At 36.7% G+C, this 21,127-nt stretch overlaps 1 protein-coding gene and 1 long non-coding RNA gene across 2 annotated transcripts in view; one reads left to right on the forward strand and one right to left on the reverse strand.

Moving 5' to 3' along the window:
* Positions 1 to 1,633, reverse strand: part of LOC125619104 — a 22,501-nt gene extending 20,868 nt beyond the window's left edge. Inside the window, exon 1 of the long non-coding RNA XR_007350595.1 lies at positions 1,498 to 1,633. This is a non-coding gene — a long non-coding RNA (uncharacterized LOC125619104). The remainder of the gene's footprint in view (positions 1 to 1,497) is intronic.
* Positions 1,634 to 10,649: 9,016 nt separating this feature from the next.
* Pcdhb1 (protocadherin beta 1) lies at positions 10,650 to 16,774 on the forward strand. The gene has a single exon (XM_015485096.2). The coding sequence runs from the start codon at positions 11,020 to 11,022 to the stop codon at positions 13,474 to 13,476; it is 2,457 nt and encodes an 818-aa protein (XP_015340582.1). The 5' UTR covers positions 10,650 to 11,019; the 3' UTR covers positions 13,477 to 16,774.
* Positions 16,775 to 21,127: the final 4,353 nt, after the last annotated feature.

Here is a 21,127-nt window from a genome sequence, read left to right on the forward strand (position 1 = left end):
AGTCCTGACCGGCCCTCAGCAGGACCCGGACCGAGAAGCAGTTTCAGCGGGCTCCTAGCCCTGGGCCAGGGCAGTTCCGGGAGCCGTAACTCGGCCGCTCCGTGCTCGGTGTATGCTCTGATAAGAGCAGACTCCAAGAAGCAGCCTCCGCAGGCTCCCCAGCCCTGGGCCAGGGCGGTTCCGGGAGCCAGAACTCAGCCGCCCCGCGCTCGGTGCTCGCTCCGATAAGAGCAGGCACTAGGAAGCACCCAGGCACTGAGCCCAAGCAATCTGTCTGCAAGCCACAGGCGAATGGCAGCCTGAAATTACCTGTTTTATGGCTGAATGAGCTGCGGTCAGTTGAAAACAGGGATATGACGTCAGCTTTCCAACATGGTGGCCGCTGGCCTCCTCTGTGGTCTGACCGGTGTGGAGAACTGAGATGGACCGCTTCCTTCCCCCGTCTCGAACCCAGAATTCAGCCCTGAGTACGGTGCTTGCACAGCTGGCAGAAACTGCAGCGCTGTATCCCTGCGTCGCTATTTCCTCGTTTCCCAGCGTCCCATCTAATTCTTGCCAAAGGTGTTAAAAACATACATAGGACAAAAGGCAGCCTATTCACAAATGGTGCAGGAAAACTAGATATCCATATGTAGAAGATTGAAGCTAGACTCCTGTCTCTTATTTGTACAACAATAAATTCAAAATGAATGATAGACCCAAATATAAGGCCCGAACCTTTGAAACTACTAGAAGGAAATTCTTTTAGTCAACTTTTGCGCTGCTGTAACTAAAGGATCTGACCAGAACAATTGTAGAGGAGGAAGAGTTTTTTTTAAGAGCTTATGATTTCAGAGGCCCACAGATAGTTCCATTCCTCTGGGCTTGAGGTGAGGCAGGACATCTGGCTGGAGTGAAGCAGTTCACATCACTATAATCAGGAAGGAGAGAGAGAGAGAGAGAGAGAGAGAGAGAGAGAGAGAGAGAGAGAGAAACTCCACTCTCCAGATACAAATATATATACCCCATAGCCACTCCCTGATTCCCACCTCTTCCAGCCACACCCTACCACTTCAGTTAATTCCATCAAGGATTACTTCATTGATTGGATTAAGACTTTTACAATACAATCATTTCTCTTCTGAATCTTCCTACATTGTCTCATGTATGAGCTTTTCCAGGGGACACCTCACATCTGAACCATAACAAAAAGTAGGGGGAGTATTTCAAGATATAAGCACAGGCCAAGATCATTGCTGAAGATGCCAGTGGACCAACCATTCTGGAAGCTGATAAGATTCTCCTGGAGAGGAACACATGATGATTATTCCCAGTCTCTTCTTAAATGTCGGCAGTGTCTTAGTTTGAGTGGCTGAAAAATAAGAATCATGTCAGCCTTGGCCGATTAACCTTCAATTATGAAATGGATTCTGATTATCACTTTCTCATATCTGTTCTAGAAAGTTTAGAAGGAAAACTTGGAAAGCATGGTGGAACAATTCTTGTCATTCCCACTACAGAGTTCCAGGAAAGAATATCAGGTACATCAGAGAAAGACATTGTGCATTCTGGCTTGGTCTACACCATGGAATGTTCAGCCAGGCAAATTATGCATATAACCATGAAGTATAATCTGACCTGAAAATAGCTGCCTATGTCACTGCCATTGAGAAAGTTTTTGAAGTGTACAACAAAGCTAACATGACTTTCACATAGATGGATCATGGATAACTTCCTCATCATCCTCTTTATCTGTAACTTCTGTTGACCTATCACAAGTTTATATGTAATTTTTACAGAAATTTTTCTCTCATGAATCATTAAATAACAGACACTGGTCTCAACAAGTCAATCCAAGCCAGCCCTTAAAAAGAAAGAAATTAAGTTTAGGGGATCGTGTGAAAGTAGAAATCACCTATTTCAGAGAGTCTTTCAGGCATTTTGCTATTATATAAAAAGTCTCTTCCATCTGACTGTGCTGCCTTATTCCTGGGCTCTTCTCAACACAGTTAGTGCTATTGCCAGGAAAACAGTCAAGAACAGTCACTCATTTTTCTCTGGACAAGTTTGGAACATGCTGTAACTTTGACACATGTGAGAATGAGATGTATGGTATTTTCAGAAGGTGGCATGGTCCTCAAATGAGTTATTGGTATTTTATATCTGCATAATAATAACTCAATTTTACAAGTTGCAAACAAAAATAAAAGCTGTGTCATGTGTATTTTATTCTCAGAGAATAAAATTTGTACATGCTGCTGTAATAAAATTGCCTTGAATCACTTAATAAGCCTAACCTTGACTCAAGCAGTGAATGCCTACAAACATAGTAAATGAAGAAAGCTAGTATTTTTATAACATGAAGCAGTATCATTTATAGCTTATCAGTCATGTATTGTTCAGCAAAATAAAGAGCCTGATTGAGGTCTGTCTTCATACTTGGTGACATTGGAGGTTATGTTTGTTAAGACTATCAGAATTTTTCTAACTACCATTATGCCATGTAGTCCAAAAAATGCAATAACATCCTTTCATGTTAATTAATTATTCTTCCCTTTTGAAGATCTATCCTGTTGACTAATTGAACCATAATCCAAGTGGGGTATCCCAGGAAAAACCACTGGGCTCCCTGTTAGGGATCTAGCTGGCTCTGAGCACTGCTGGTGGCCCCGACTCATCCTGACTGTGTCCTCTCCTTCTGGAGGCTTTGCATTCTGCACCCAGCTTTATTAACAGCAGGCTGAAAATGACATAGGTTTTAGCGTGTAGAGAGTTTTTTGGCCAGGGCCTTTTAAGCAGTAGTGTTCCAATGAAGTACTAGATATTTATATAAGAAAGAATGCTTTTTAAAAAAATACAATAATGTCCTTTCACAAATTTCTAATACTTTGTAACTGAATGAATTAACATAGTGATAAAAGCAGTTATTAAAAATTTCCCTTTTTCAAAGTCAAAAAAGTAGATACAGGCACAGGCAACAGCCTTCTGACTCCATAGCTTTAGGAAATAATAAAAAGAATCAATAAATGGGATTGCATAAAATTAGACTTTCTGCACAGCAAAGAAAATCATTAACAGCATGAAGAGAGACCCTACAGAATGGGAGAAAAATTTCCCAGCTACTCTTCTGACTGACAGTTAATATCCAGAATATATGCTGAACTAAAAAACTTAAAACAACAACAACAACAACAACAGCAATAAAAACAAATAACCCAATCAATAAATGGGAAATGAACTGAACAGACACTTTTCAATAGAAGTGCAAATGGCTAATGTCAGTTTAATATTGTTAGCCATTAGGAAATGCAAGTTAAAAATACATTGAGATTCCATTTTACTTCAGTCCTAATGGCTATCATCAAGAACACACACACATACACACACATCCAATAAATGTTTGCAACCTTATTGATGGGGAAAGGAATCCTTATACATTGTTGGCAGGAATTTAAATTAGTACAACCACTATAGAAATCAGTATGAAAGTCCCTCAAGAAAACTATCATAGAATCCAGCTATACCATTTCTTGGTATATATTGAAAAGAATTAAATTCAGCATTCTATAAAGATACTTGCATACCTATGTTTATCATGGCACAATTCACAATGCCAAGTTATGTAATAAGCCTAGGTGCCCATCAAGAGATGAATGGATAAAGAAAATGGAGTATTATCCAGCTACAAAGAAGAATGAAATCATGTTTTTTTTTTCAGAAGAATGGATGGAACTGGAGATCATCATGCTAAGTGAAATATGCTAACCTCAAAAAAATATTGCATGTTTTCTCTCATATGTGGAGTCAAGGGTAAAAAGACAACATGAAAGTAAAAGAGAGACTCTTAGAGAAAGAAAAGGGATCAGGTAAGGGAAAGGGAAGGGTAGTGGGTAAAGGGGGATGGAAATAATTCAAGTAAATTATATGCATGTGTGAATATGCCACAGTGAAACTTCTGAATAACTACTATGCACAAATAAAAATAGAAGATATAACTAAATCTCTTAGAGGTTAACCAAAGAGATTGAAATTCATATGAATTGAATTGAAAAGTAGCATTTTTGTGCCTGGTTTATTTCACTTAACATAATATCCTCCAGGTTCATTCATGTTGTCAAAATGATAGAATTTCCTTCTTTTTATGGTCAAATATATTCCAATGTGTTTACATACTTTATTTTGTTTATATATGTATTATTGGTAGACATTTAGGTTGATCCCACATCTTGGCTATTGTCTACAATCCTGCAATAAACACTGGAGTGCAGATACCTCTTTAACATACTGATTTCATTTCCTTTGGGTGTATACCTAGTAGTTGGTTTGATGGATCATATGGTAGTTCTAGTTTTAATTTTTGGAGTACTTTCTATGATCTTTTCAATAATTACACGATCTCATTCATATGTGAAATATTAAAGTGTTAACTTCATGGAACTTGAGAGTAGAATTGTGATCACCAGGAGCTTAGCTGGGAGCAGGGGTTTGGGGATATGTTTGTCAAAGGACATACAATTTCAGTTAGAAGGAATAAGTTCAAGAGATCTATTATGCTACAGAGTAACCATAGTTAATAACAATATATTGCATTCTTTTTTAAAAGAAGTTTTTGTTTTTAGTAGTGGCTTATAGTTTTATATAATTGTGGGGTTTGACATATTCATGAATGCATATAACAGTTTACTCCATTTCAATCCCCAGTAATCCCCTCTTCTCTCCCATCCTTCCACCTCTAGTCCTTTATCTCTATTATGTTGGTCTTCCATCTACTGGTTTATTTTTAATTGGTGCATTATATTTATACATAAATGTGAAATTCATTGTGATATATTCATACATACACATATAGTGTAATTTGGTTAGTTTCATTCCATAGTTCCTCCCCTTTCCCATCCCTCCTCCTTCCCTCTTGATACCCTTCCTTTATTCCATTTTCCTCCTTCCTATTTTCATAAGATTCCTTTTTTAATAAAATTACTTATTTCTCTCAAGCCTCCACATGATGGAAAACATTTAACCCTTGACTTTCTGAGTTTGGTTTATATCATCTTAACATGATATTCTCCAGTTCCATACATGATTCAGTTCTTCTTTATGGTTGAGTAAAACTCCATTATGTATGTATGTATGTATGTATGTGTATGTGTGTATATTCTGAATATTAATCTCCTGTCAGAAGTGTAGCTGGCAAAGATTTTATTTCTCTCTGTAGGCTCTCCATTCATGTTTTTAGTTGTTTCCTTTGCTGTCCAGTAGAAAAAGCAGCATTTCTTGTTTGTCAGTTTATGTTTTTTTTTGGTGCTGGGATTGAGCCATGTATTTTTTAATTTATGGGGTTTTGTGGGGGAGGAGTACAAGGGATCAAACTCAGGGGCTCTCACATGCTAGACAAGTACTCTCACACTGAGCTAAATCCCCAGACCATTTCTAAATTTTGAGACAGGATCTCACTAAGATGCCCAGGCTAGCCTCAAACTTATGATCCTCTTGTCTCAGCCTCTCTATCTGGGATTACAGTTATGTGCTATCACACTTAGCTTAATTTATGTTTTTTAAATAAATTATGTGGAAATTGATTTATTAAGTTTCCCTAAGAGGTCAGAAGCTTCTGCTTAACTGTGAATCACTGGAATAAATATTTCTCTTTCAAAAACTCCCTTTTTTGATGGTACTAAATAACACAAGTGGGTCTTATACTCTCTGTTTTCTCTATCCAAATTGATTAAGGTTATTCTCCGTAGACATATATTGACTATATATAAATATGCCTCTTCTCTAACTTGTAAAGAAATACTCAGGACTCAAATTCACAGTATACAAAGAAATAATACAAATCAATAGGAAAAAAGACAAACACTGGCAAAGGGAATTGTTAGTTGTATTCTTGATGATTGCTATTCTAACTGAAGTGAGAAGAAATCTCAGTGTAGTTTTGATTTGCATTTCACAGACCACTAAATGTTTATTTTGAGTTTTAAAAAAATGGGCAAAGGCAATTGAGCAGAAACTTCCAAAAAATAAAAAGATAAGCAAATGGATGAAAAATGTATTAAATAGTGCTCCACCTCACCAGTAGTTAATAAGCAGAGAAATGCAAACTAAACAATGAAATCTGAACACTTACACTCACCAGGATGGGTAGAATTTTAGAAGACTAGTAAGGCAAATTGCCATGATTTGAATATGGCTTGTTCATTGCAAAAGTCATGTTGAAATACTATCCTCTTCTCTTCCTGGGGGAGGAGAGAAAGGAAAGGGGGTATAGCAGAGAGTAAATCAAATTCCATGCCTGTATGATTATGTCAAAATGAACCCAGCTATTATTACAGATGTACTGCACTAATAAAAGGAAAAGCTTAAAGAAAAATTTTAAAAGAATGCAATCCTCACTATATTAAGAGGTAGGACCACAGGAGACTTTTAGGAGGTTATTCATGAGATTAATAGATTAATGGGTTGTTCCAAGAGTAGGTAGGTCTTGAGATTTTAAAAAGGAGCCAATTTGGAACAGATGTGCTTTTACTCTCTGCCTCTCTTACTGTGTGATCTCTACATTGCCCAGAACTCTGCCAGCAGGTTGTTCACCACCAGATGTGACTCCTTGACCTTGAGCTAGAATTATGACTCAAAATAAACATCTTTTCTTTATAAATTACCCTATCTGTGTTATTGTATTATTAACGACAGAAAAAAGACCAAGACATAAAGTGTTTGAAATAATGTGAACAATTAGAATTTACACTTCTGATGACAGTATAATTGATATAACCTTTTAGAAAGCAGTTTGGCAATACCAGGTAAAGCTGAAAAAGAACATAACTTATGACATCAGAGTCACTTCTAGGTATATACTTTCCCCCTTCAAAATGTGTATACATGTTCACAAAATTATATATATATATATATATATATATATATATAATAGAATGGGTAAATGAACTTTGGTGCATTCATTCTAAAAAGGATGAAAGTAGTACTTGATGTCCAGGAGATGGCTTTATATTCAGTGACAGGCCATAGTGTTCTATTGAACAAAAATAATTTCAGTTTCACTAACATCAGGAAACACTATGGTGATGGGTTAAGAGAAAAAAAGAGCACCCCACAATTTTGTCTAAATACAGACAAAAAGGGCATAATCCAATCCATAGAAATGACCAAACATCTCTATCCTGGCCAATATTAGTAACTAACTTATTTGCCAGTAAAAATGTTAGTCTTGCCCTGTTTGCTTCATCTTCTGCATAAGAATTATTAATATACCACCATAGAATTAACCTCACTTATGACAGTATGCAATCTGGAGCAAAGTCCTACTTCAAATCTCTTCCAAACCACCAAACATAAAACCAAATACCATTATGTTCTTTATTATAACTTTCTTATTTAAATGCCCCATTATCTACTATAGTGTGTAGTTTACCCTGTTGTAGTAAGTCAGTCAATATAACTTTGTTCAAATACAGGTGTTAATGATGGTCTTTGTTGAAGGACACTGACAATACATACAGGAATTCTATAAAGTGGTAATGAAAGTGAATCAAATAGAGCTAAACACAACAACACCAATCTCACATTGAGCTAAATAATGAGGGGAAAAAACTAGATTCAAAGAATTATCTGCTATATACTTTAGATATAATTTTGAGGCAAAACTAAATAGTTTAAAACATACACTTAAGCAAGTGTTAAGATATCTGATAGATTGAGGGGTTCCATGAACTCCTGCATGTCAGGATGTCATTAATATTTTGTACACTTCGTTTTCATTCACTTTGATCTCATTTGAAAAATATGATTTTGGCTTATCTTATGTGACATTATTTGTATAGCATCTAGGATTGAAATGATGACCACAAATAAGAAATCAAATGCTTTGAATATTGAGCATGAGACAGAGTGTCAGAAGACAAGTTCTAGTTCTTACTCTATTATGAAGAGCTGAATGAACTGGTCAATAGACTTCATCATTTGGGACATTAGTTTCTTCATCTGTTAAAAATAAAGTAATGGACTCTAAGATTTCATCTCATTCGAGTCAGAATGGCAGCTATCAAGAATACAAACAACAATACATGTTGGCAAGGATGTGGGGGGAAAGGCACACTCATGCATTGTTGGTGGGATTGCAAATTGGTGCAACCAATCTGGAAAACAGTATGGAGATTCCTTGGAAAACTTAGAATGGAACCACCATTTGACCCAGCTATCCCATTCCTCCATTTATACCCAAAGGACTTAAAAACAGCATACTACAGGGAAACAGCCACATCAATATTAATAGCAGCACAATTTACAATAGCTAAATTGTGGAACCAACCTAGATGCCCTTCAGTAGATGAATGGATAGGGAAACTTCACATATATACACGGGAATATTACTCAGCATTAAAAGAGAATAAAATCATGGCATTTGCAGGTAAATCCATATTGGAGAATATAATGCTAAGTGAAATAAGCCAATCCCCAAAAAACCAAAGGCCAGATGTTTTCTTTGATATGAGGATGCTGACTCATAATGGCAAGGGGGGGTGCATGGAAGGAATGGAGGAACTTTAAATAGGGTAAAGGGGAGGGAGGGGAAAGGAAGGGGAGTAGTGGTAGGAAAGATGGTGGAATGAGTTACCCTAAGTACATGTATGAAGACACAAATGGTGTGAAAATACTTTGTGTACAACCAGTGACTTGAAAAACTGTGCTCTAAAAGAAACAACCTGTGAGGTGACAGAGAGCCTGCATCCTGGGAGGAAATTTTTACTCTCACACATCAGATAGAGCACTAATCTCTAGGGTATATAAAGAACTCAAAAAGCTAAACACCAAAAAAAAAAAAAAAACCCAATCAACAAATGGGCCAAGGACCTGAACAGACACTTCTCAGAACAGGATATACAATCAATCAACAAATATATGAAAAAATGCCCATAATCTCTAGCAATCAGAGAAATACAAATCAGAACTACTCTTAAGATATCATCTCACTCCAGTCAGAATGGCAGCTATTATGAAGACAAACAACAATAAGTGTTGGCAAGGGTGTAGGGGAAAAGGTACACTCATACATTGCTGGTGGGACTGCAGATTGGTGCAGTCAATATGGAAAGCAGTATGAAGATTCCTTGGAAATCTGGGAATGGAACCACTATTTGACCCAGCTATCCCTCTCCTCGGTCTATACACAAAGGACTTATAACAGCATACTATAGGGACACAGCCACATCAATGTTTATAGCAGCACAATTTACAATAGTTAAACTGTGGAGCCAACCTAGATGTCCTTCAGTGGATGAATGGATAAAAAAATATGGCATATATACACAATGGAATTTTACTCAGCATTAAAAAAGTAGAAAATCATGGCATTTGCAGGTAAATGGATGGAGTTAGAGAAGATAATGCTAAGTGAAGTTAGCCAATCCTAAAACACAAATGCGGAATGTTTTCTCTGATATAAGGAGGCTGACTCATAGTGGGGTAGGGAGGGACAGCATGGGAGGATTAGATGAACTCTAGATAGGGCAGAGAGGCGGGAGGGAAAAGGAGGGGACAGGGGATTAGCAAGGATGGTGGAATGTGATGGACATCATTATACAAAGTATATGCATGGAGATTTGAATTGTGTGTCAACATACTTTATATACAATCAGAGATATGAAAAATTGTGGTATATATGCGTATTAAGAATTGTAATGCAAAAAACCCAAAGTACATGTATAAAGGCATGAATTGGCATGAACATACTTTATATACTGAGATATGAAAAATTGTGCTCTATATGTGTAATAAGAATTGTAATGCATTCCACTGCTGTCATGTATTTAAAAAAATAAAATCAATTAAAAAAAACAAAAATTGTGCTATGTTTAATCTGAAATAAATTGCAATCTGCCATCATATATAACAAAATAGAATAAATAATTTAATTAAAAACATATAAAACAAATAAAGTAATGGGAGGGAATTGGGGCTAATTTTTCTGTTTTGAAATCCAAAGCCAAATATTTCTCTTCGTATGGTTTCCTCATTTGGTTTACTGAATTATCTGGGAAACAGTAATATATTGATTAAAGTATAGAAATGTGAAGTCAGACAAAATTAAATTGAATTTTATCTCTAACATTTACAAAGTAAAGGACCATAGGGTGTGACATAATCTTTCCTATTTCTGTTTTCTGGTCTTTTTTTTTTTTAAGAATGTCTTCCTTGTTGCAAGGATTGAATTAAATAATGCATGTAAATCGCTTTAACAGAGTGTTGGTACATAGAAAACATATCCAATAAATATTAGTGCCATAATAATCATAGGTGACAAACAACAAGCTGCTTCCTAAGCATTTTAGGGTTCTGGAGCAAGGGATGGATCTGAGGCCAGTTGTCTTACTCCTTTCTCAGTATATCCACTGGACCTCAGGTTCCTGAAGGACGTCTGCCTCTCCCCTTTTCTTTGCCTACTGACTTCTTCCTCCATTCTTTCCTGCTCTCCCTCACGTCTGCCGCTGTCTCCTGGATACCTCTGCTGCCTAATACATTTTGTTTGGGCTCCAGAAGACACTGCAGGGTCCTTTTTGCTATTTTCTCGGTCTCTGGGAGGACTGTGAAGCGTGCACATATAGTTTAAAGCGGTCCCTGTTTGCCGATGGCCGCAGTGGCCCCAGCTGGCTAGCAAATACAGTGACGTCAGTTTGAACGAACATCCTCATTGGCTTCTCAATTCCCAAGGACTTTTTTTTCCCTTGAAAGGGGATTAACAGGCGAGTCTACCGTTGCTTTGGCAACAAACTTCCAACCTCTGCCCAACTCTCCGGAATGAGAACATATCTATTAATACATTGGATAGACTGGGGTGTCGGGTTGCTCAAAGCAAAGTTTTTTTTTTTTTTTTCCAGTGTAAAACAGTGTACCAGTTCAGCGAGCCTTTGGTCGCGTTGCGATTAGAGATTAGTAAAGCGGTGAGCCCTGTTGAAGGAGCCTGTTGCGGAAAAGTGAAAGTATATTCTCAACAGGTGGCGGCGGCTGCAAGGAGTACATTTGTGGGAACTAATGGCGGTTACGAGCAGAAAACCTTTGCAAAACAGGCAAGTGGCGTCTCTTTTCCTTTTTTTGTGTGTATCTGTGGGGGATGCAGCCACCATCCGCTATTCGGTGGCAGAGGAAATGGAGAGCGGCTCGTTTGTAGCCAATGTGGCTAAGGATTTGGGGCTGGAGGTAGGGAAGCTGGTTGCGCGCGGGGCGAGGCTAGTTTCCGAGGGCAACAAGCTGCATTTCCGGCTCCACCGCAAGACGGGAGATTTGTTCGTGAAGGAAAAATTGGATCGGGAGTCACTTTGTGGCAAAGCTGACCCATGCGTTCTGCACTTTGAAATTGTCCTGGGAGAGCCGCTGCAGTCCTTCCGTGTGGAAGTCAGGGTATTTGATATCAATGACAATGCCCCAAGTTTTCAAAACAAGGAACCACTGTTAAAGATTCCGGAGAGCACTCCTTTGGGTTCACGTTTTCCTCTGCAGAGCGCCCAGGATTTGGACGTGGGCCTCAACGGTCTCCAAAACTACACCCTAAGCGCCAACGCATATTTTCACCTGCACACCCGCTTCCGGAGCCACGGGCCCAAATATGCCGAGCTAGTGCTGGATAAACCCCTGGATAGAGAGGAACAGGCTGAAGTTAACTTAACAATTACTGCGGTGGATGGCGGGTCCCCACCCAAGTCTGGCACTGCACACATCCGCGTGGTGGTTCTGGATGTCAATGACCACGTGCCCCAGTTCTCACGATTGGTGTATCGTGCTCAGGTACCAGAGAATAGCTCCATTGGTTCTTTGGTGGCTACAGTGACTGCCACGGATCTAGATGAGGGCACCAACAAGGAGATAACTTACTCGTTAGCTCAAAACCCAGAAGCAATTCTCCAGACATTTCAAATTGATTCTCATACTGGAGAGGTTCGGCTCCGAGAGCCACTAGATTTTGAAGCTACAGAAACATATGACATTGACGTTCAAGCTACGGATGGAGGAGGACTCTCTGCCCACAGCAAAGTTCTGGTGGAAGTGATGGATGTAAATGACAATCCTCCTGAAGTGATGGTCTCCTCTGTGTCTAGCCCTCTGCCTGAGGACTCGCCACTACAGACTGTGGTGGCCCTCTTTACTATCAGAGATCGGGACATCAGAGTGGGAGGAAAAATCACTTGCTTCCTCAGAGAAGACCTTCCCTTTGTAGTCAAACCTACATTCCGAAATTCTTATTCACTGGTGACTGACAAAAGCTTGGATCGTGAGGATGTCTCAGGCTACAATATCACTATTGTTGCCATGGACACAGGACCACCCAACCTGTCCACAGAGACTGTGATAGAGGTGCTAATATCTGACATTAATGACAATCCTCCAATGTTTCAGAAAGATTCCTATGTCTTGACTGTTCGAGAAAACAACAGCCCTGCAGTTTTTATTGGTAAAGTCCATGCTGAGGATCTAGATTTGGGTGAGAATGCCCAAGTGACATATTCTCTGTTGCCTCCAAAAAGTGGGGATCTATCAGTCTTTGCTTACATCTCCATAAATTCAGATAATGGGAAGCTGTATGCTTTGAGAACTATGGATTATGAAGCCATTCAAGATTTTCAGTTTGTGGTAAAGGCAACTGATGGGGGCTTCCTGACACTGAGTAGCCAAGTTATTGTCAGAGTGGTTGTTCTGGATGACAATGACAATCGTCCAATGATCTTGTACCCATTGCAGAATGGCACTTTGCCCTGCAATGACCTGGTGCCCAGATCTGCAGAGGCAGGCTATCTGGTGACCAAAGTGGTGGCTGTTGATGGTGATTCAGGTCAAAATTCTTGGCTTTCATACCATCTACTTAAAGCCACCGACCTTGGGTTATTCTCTGTTCAGCGACAAAATGGGGAAATCCGAACATTGAGGCAGATATCTGAGAGAGACCCCATGATGCAGAAACTGACTATTCTTGTTCAAGATCATGGCCAACCAGCTCTTTCCACTACTGCCTCACTGAATATCCTGCTGGTAGATGGCTTTTCAGAGCCTTATCTGAGGTTCTGGGATCCATCCAAGCATTCTAAGAAGGTAAACTCAACCACTAAATATTTGGTTATTTCTCTGGCTGTGCTTTCCTTTCTGTTTCTTCTCTCTGTTACAGTGATCTTCATTATTCACATCTACCAGAAGATTAAACATAGAGACACATTCACAATTCAAGAGCATTTCTATGATGACTGTAACTTCCCTAAAAACCTGGTACAAGGAGAAGGCAATGGATCCTTATCTCGGCCTTGTACATATGAAATATGCTCAGCCACTGGCACTGGCAATAGTGAGTTCCGGTTTCTTAAGCGCTTTATGCCCAATTTTCCTTTCCCTCATGCCTCTGGAGAGGTAAGAACAGAGGACAGATCCAGTTTACCAACAGATTCTAACAGGAATAGGTCTCGGGGGTCAGAGGACCATACCCAGGTATCTGATGACTATATGTAGCTCATAGTAATAGCCCTTAGTAACAGAAGTGAAACACAATTCTATACTTGGTATGCAAAGATCTCCTATCCTCACTGAAACAAAAATGGTAGTAGATTACAGCTTTAGCAGACAGAAAAGTACCAAGTTTGCTGAAAATGAGAAACCCAGAGTGAGGCTTAACTTACTTAGTACAAAATAGTTATCCTGATCTCTAGTTCATATATCTGTAATCCTGTTTGGAACTGTTTGAAGGAATGCCACCACATATGTAAGAACATATGTGACAGGGACTTCATTTTTATCTCCTCAGACAGGAAAATAATGAATGAGACATTGTTTCCCCCATGAGATTCATTGCAATACTTAATTCCATAAGGATAGCCCTTATTTTGCCTTTATTTTCCAGTAGAAAGGTTGTACATATATAGGTAACAAGCTTCCAGTTTTGATATATCAGGAAGCATTCATGTTTGACAAAGAGATATAGTTTATTATTCAGAAATTTCTAGATTTTTGTCCCTGATGGGGACCATCTTTGAATCAACATCTTGCATGTCATCATTCATAATCATGAAAATGCCTAGTCAATAGTGGTCTTCACAGATTACCAAGATGGGAAGGAAGGGTAAGGTCTGATATAAAGAGATTCAGTTCAGGAATGTACTCCAGAATTAATTTTTTAATTTAATTAATTTTTTAATTTAGATATTGATTTCTTAATGGTTGTTTGAAGTTTTAAGTAAATCTCAAGTCTTTCTTTCATATCCAGATGTCTATCCTTGCCTTATCAAAGAGCAGTTATTTGAATAAGGGAAATGAAGGGTGAATGAGGATAAAAATAAATTAGGACTGCTGTCATAAGTGCTATAGAACATTTATTTTGTGCAATTAAGTGCTATAGAAAATTTAAATTATTTTATAATTTGTAGAACAACTAAAAAAATCAAAAGGCATTAAAAGAAAAAAGCTCATTAATACCAATTAAGTGGCCTTAAAAGATATATTTTCAGGTAGTACCAAATTTGATTGCAAGTCATTTTCCTCTGTGAGTATTCTCAAGTGATGACATTAAAAATGAGAAAAAAGGTATTTCCAGTACATCATTCATAAAAGTAGATGGAGTAGGTAAACAAGTTAGTCTTTTTGATCATTATTTTGCCTTCATAAGCTCTTGAGCCCTCTTATTCTAAAAGAAAAGCCAATGTCAAAACATCAACGTAACCAATATTACTCTGGCTTGAAAATTAAGTTAGCTTTAATGAGATTTTAATTTTATACCTTATTTAATACAGGACACATCTTCTTCCAATCTTACAGGAAGGTACAATATTTGTACCTGGAATTATAGAGTAGTATTCTTAAAATAATTCTCAAACATACATTTATTAATACATATCATCTTTATTAATATATGCTTCATTTTGGATTTATGACTCATACCTAATGTCACCACACGACTATAGACTTAGTAACCAGGAATATACTAAAATTTAGTGCTGTTATTTCTTAAATGTTGGAGATGCTTAGGACAGAATTGGTGTAACCTATTGTTGCCTTCAGTGTTTTCTTTAATATTTTGAGAATAGATGAAGCAAATGCAGAATATCAATAATTTTTTCTTATTAAATATTTTCCATAAATTGTGTTACAATCCTACTCATTTGCAGTAAAGATCTTTCTTGCACAAAACAAAATAGTGTTTTAGTGTATTTGGATTAAGATCAGTTAGGGAAGGCTGAAATCAGAGACTTTAAGGGAGAAAGAACATAGAATTAATTTTGTAGAAAAGCTGTAATTACTTACTAAAACATGATTAAATAAGAGCTACCCAACTACTTGTATTTGATTATATTCAATGATAAATAGAGCCTGTCTTAATGTCAAGGATAAGGAAAGAAAATTACATGGAGCAGTGATTTTCAGACTTTGAATTTCATAAATCATTAATTCACACACAAACACAAACAATGGAAAGGGAACACAGATTTATTTTTTCCAAGTTAAATGAAATAAGACCTGTTATTTCATACCACCATTATTTCATAAATAACTTTTGTTTTACATTTTGAAGATACATTTTATTTCATTTTTTTCCTGTGTCCACAATTAAAAGTGATAAGTCAACTAACATTCTCAGTGTTGATTCTTTATAGAAAAATTGTTTCATTGTATGGTCTTTATATGGTCTTTCCAGTTTCTGCAGTTTGATTTTGTGTTTATGTGCTTCTTACTTTTTTTTTTTTTTACCGGTTCTTCTTAGTTATACATGACAGTAAGTGAAATAAGCCAATCTCTAAACAAAGGTTGAATGTTTTTGCTGATATGTGGAAGCTAAACCACAATAAAGTGGGGAGGGAGAGAAAGAAGTTCAGTAGATTAGATAAAAGGGAATGAAAGGAAAGGAAGGGGTATAGGAATAGGAAAGACAATGATTAAATCTAATATAATTTTCCTGTGTACACATATGAAAATACCTAAGTGAATCCTATCATTGTGCCCACCACCCATAAGAATTGTCTTGGCAGACAATGTCTGCCAAGCTTCTCCACTATTAGTTACTATTTCTCTCCTTGTAATTAATAAGTGCTTGGAGGAAGATACTTTGAAACTTTGTAAATATCATGATTTTGCATAAAATAATAGAATAAGATCAGCATGCTTGTATAATTTTACAAAATGGAAATAAAATTTCAATACAAAATGGGAAGACAATAATCTCATGACAAAAACCATTCTTCAAATACAAAATATATGGAGTTTTGTGAAAGTTTTGTCTTTTTCTTATTTTTGCATTAAACTAGTGAAAATATTGTCACTGAGTTCATATTTGAGTACTGGATTAAATGATGATCTAATCTAATTTTTATCTAGATTTCAAGTTCCCATGAAAATTCCTATTGTACCTGAAAATTAAAAACTATGAAAATCTCTGTATCAATTAACTGAATATGATATGATGAGGCACATAAGCTGAGATTAAGTCCAGGTATCCATAAGCAAATTAAAGAATGGAAATAATTATGACAATTATTCTTGCCAATATGTCAAGTAACATCAGAACTATTTGTATTTATTTAAAGTTGTAAGCCAAGAGCCTTGAAGAGTGTCTAATACAAAATGATTGATATTTAAAAAATTAAAAGTATCTATGTTGCTTAGGCAAATTGCTTCAATGGCCTTTTTAAACTTTGGCATATAGGCCTACATTTCTACAGGAGAATTTAAACTCTTTTTTTTTAAAGAGAGAAGGAGAGAGAGAGGGAGAAAGAGTGAGAGAGAGGGAGAATTTTTTTAATATTTATTTTTTAGTATTTGGCGGACACAACATCTTTGTTTGTATGTGGTGCTGAGGATCGAACCCGGGCCGCATGCATGCCAGGCGAGTGCGCTACCGCTTGAGCCACATCCCCAGCCCCAGAATTTAAACTCTTTACAAAACTTTTAATTGTAATTTTAGACTTATAAAATTGCAAAAATACTTAAGAGTTCCTATATATTTGTTTGGCTTCCCTTAATATTAACTCCTTACATAACGATAGTGCAATCATCAAAATTAAGAAATTAACACTGGTAAAATTTTATTAGGCTACAGACTTTATTCAGATTTCACTATTATCCCCAGTGTCCTTTTTCTGTTCAAAGATCCAATCCTGGATCTCATAGTACATCCAGTTGGTTTATAGCCTGAGTCTCTACTATCTGTGATAGTTCTTTAGTCTTTCCTTATCTTTCATAACTTTGAGGCTTTTGAAGAGTACTAGGTCAGTTATCAGTAAAATCTCTCTCAGCTTGGCATTGTTTTTTGTTTTCTCATGATTAGGCTTGGATTAGGTTTTATTAGGAAGAAAACTACAGAAGTGTTGTGTCCTTAGAGCGTATTATCAGCATGTGTACGATATCGATATGTCACTATACTGGTGATATTTTTTCATTGCAAAAACACAACAAACATTTACTCTATTAACCATCTTTAAGTGTGCATAGCTCAATATTAATATGATTTCAATCTTTTTTGAGGTGCTGGGGATCCAACCCAGTGCCTCATGCATGCTAGGCAAGCACTCTATCACTAAACTACATCCCCATCCTAAGGTGATGTTAATCTTGAACTCTTGGTTAAGACAATGTCTGCCAAGCTTCTCCACTATTAGTTACTATTTCTCTCATTGTAATTAATAAATGCTTGGAGGAAGATACTTTGAAACTTTGTAAATGTCATGTTTTTGCATAAAATAAATTTTAATATCCACTGCTGGGTATTTACTGCGGCAGTTAATATTGGGGCATTCTAATGGTGATTTTCTGTTTTCCTGATTCATTTACATTAGTTTTTCTTCCATAAGGAATAATTGTGTCTTCTCCCACAGTTACTCAGTTATTACTTCTTTATATATGGACTCATTAATATATATTTTAGTATTGGTGTTATGATCCAGTATATCATCATTTATTTTGTTGTTCAACAAACCCTTTTATCTGAGATGAAAAGCGATTTTTTAAAAAATATGTTTTAGTTACAGGTGGACACAATATCTTTATTTTATTTTTATGTGGTGCTGAGGATCAAACGCAGTGCCTCATGCATGGTAGGCAAGCGCTCTACCTCTGGGCCACAACCCCAGCTCAAGATAAGAGTGACTTTTAAGACTAGAAGTAGCCACATAGAATACCTTGGATCAAAATTAGTACTTTTTAAACCCTATGTTAGATTATTTTAAACAAGCATAAATTTCTTTAATCTTGTTAAGATTTAATAACAATGAATATTTTAACTTTAAAGTAAAAGATAGTGATGTGATTTCAAATTTTAATTACAGGTATAAAACTACTAGATATTAAACAATGAAAATTTTAAAATGTTATGCAGATGTGTTTATATATTTATAAGCCATGTATAATACGGTTGTCATTTAAAATAAATTTATATACTGAAATCAAACATTCAGATACGTAAGAAATGTAATTGGTTTGTCAGATTTTATGTAATTCTCCTAAAAATAAATAAACATTAATTTTTTTGTGTTTTTTCTATTCAAAATGAAACTGTCTCATAGAAGCAAAATTCTTCCATATATAATTTTCCTGAATACACTTTTGCTTTCCAAAGAATTTAATATTTTCAGAGTGAGATTAATCGTACATTCTTCAACCAAAAGTTTGACTTAATTTCCAAATCTAGGTAACATTTTTAATAATATTACTTGGGTATATTTTATGTTTATAAACCATTGACATGGACTTAAAGATGAAAATAACTAAGGGTTCTTTGATCAAGCTTGTGAAATAAATGTATGCATCTGTGTACCACACTCTGCCCTACACACAGAAATTATAGATAGCAAATAAAAACAGAAAATTAAATAATGCAAAATAGAAATGGAACAGATAAAATAGTAGGGTTGAAACCCTTGGATTTCTGAGATACAGGATGGGAATCTGACATTGGATGCCATTAGTCTGAGTATTATGCGCTCTCAGGAACAAAATATTCTCTATGAAAGATGGAGAATAAAAGCTACAGTCACTACTTAGGGGATGGGACTGTGGAAGGTCTTTCTTGTTCATAATAGAAGGCTGAAAAACCATTTGCTGGAGATTCTTGAAGCTATTTATTAATATGTTACAGACCCAAGAAGGCTAGAAAATTCTGTGGTCAACAAGATCAATGAAGTCATATATACTATTTCTGGTATCATGATGGCTAGGAAACCTAAATCATTATCAAGACATAATTCTAGACCATGTTCAGATGGTGTAGGAGATGAACAAAGGTGAGGAGAGGAAGGAAGTAGAAAATAACAGTTTTTAAAAGTACCACTTGTTATGTTTTAAATATGAAGTTCATGTATAAGACAGTGCAAGACTGTCCAGAGATAAAACTACTAGATTATGAGAGTTATAGCCTAATCAGTGGATTAATACACTAATACGGATTAACTGGTGGTGATTATAGGCAAGGAGGGTGTAACTGGAGGAAGTAAGTACCTGGAGATATGACTTTAGGGTTTATATTTTGTCCCTGGTGAGCAGAGGTCTCACTCTGCTTTCTGGTTATCATGAGCTGCTTTCCTCAGCCATGCCCTTCCACCATGATGTTCTGGTTCACCTTTAGCCCAGAACTATGTAGTTAGACAACCATAGACTAAACCTTTGAAACCATGAGCCCAAAAGAAACTTTTCCTCCTCTAAGTTGTTTTTGCCAGGTTTTTTGATCTGTGATGAAAAAGCTGAGAAAAACATTCAAAGACTGTTTAAGATGCTTGCAGAAATGAATTAAGACGTTACACTCATAAAATAACTACAAATTATGAAGTAAACAAATAAAGACAGCCAACAAGAAATTTTAGAAATGAAACATGTTCATGGTAATAAAACTTCAGCAGATGGCATAAAATTTAGGTCTGAAGCTATTGAAAGACAAATTAACAAACTGGTATATAACTAAGGAATTCATCAATATCACAGATAATATAAAAATTATGAAAGTGTAGTTAAAGACATTAAACTTATCTTCTGTTATGTGGTAAGCCACACCAAATCCTGAGGCATAAAACAGCCACTGTGTTAAGTTTATGGACACTGTGTATCAGGAATTCAGATAAGCCTCTATGATACATAAGGCCTCGGGTAGAAAACTTGAAAGGCTAGGGATGACAAGGTGGTTATGAACTTGTGTCATCTGGAGGTGACTTCCCTTACATGACTGCTGCTGGCAATCAAAGAGAATACTTGCAAAAAAAATTTGCATGTGTCTTACTTAGGTGGCATGGGCTTCTTTACTACATGGAGGCTGGGATCCAAAAACGGCATCACTTTCACTATAGTTTCTACTGGTCAAGCAATCACAGAAACAAGATTAGTGAAAAGGAAACAGAATTGAATAGAGGAATGTTAAAGAATTTTGGGATCATGAATTTTTTTTATTCTAGGGATTGAACCCAGGTGTGCTTCACTACTAAGCTACCTCCCTAGCCCATTTTTTATTTTGAGACGGGGTCTTACTAAGTTGCTTAGGGCCTCACTAAGTTGCTAAGGCCTTGAACTTGTGATCCTCCTGCCTCAGCCTCCCAAATTACTGGGATTACAGGCATGTACCACCATACCCAACTATGGAGCCAGGTTTCAAAAATGCCACATAAGACATGGAAGATGGATTGAAAAACTTCAATATAGTATCAATAGAGTTTCCAGAAATAAAGTTAGAAATGATGGAGAAGTTAATTAGTTCTGGTTCTTGATAAGATGGCAAATTAGCATGGGCTGCAGATACCCTTTTTCTATATCAGTGTGAAAGAACAATATATCAAAACATTACAGTGTCTGGGAAATAATGGGGAAACCCTAAGAAACTCCTAGGAAGGCTGAAGGCTGTTTCATACTAGCATACTAAAGGCTTGATGATGGCTGCAACCTGGGAAGGAGGGAAGTTATAATGTCCATAATATGATATATTAAAAATAAATCTCCTACCTTTGGCTTTGGACAATGAATGCCTGCCTGTTGACTGGAAATAAGAGACAATAGTTCAGATCATGGGTACAGTTGTTAGCAATGGTAAAAATCAAGGCAATGAAGAAACTCTGCTTGGGTTACGATTTACATTAGGTAGCTGTAGACCTCACTAGCCTTGGACATTCATGTCCCCCTCATTTTCCTTTCTCAAACAATA

This window comes from Marmota marmota, unplaced genomic scaffold (genome assembly GCF_001458135.2).
Source record: "Marmota marmota marmota unplaced genomic scaffold, marMar, whole genome shotgun sequence".
Lineage (NCBI taxonomy): Eukaryota > Metazoa > Chordata > Mammalia > Rodentia > Sciuridae > Marmota > Marmota marmota.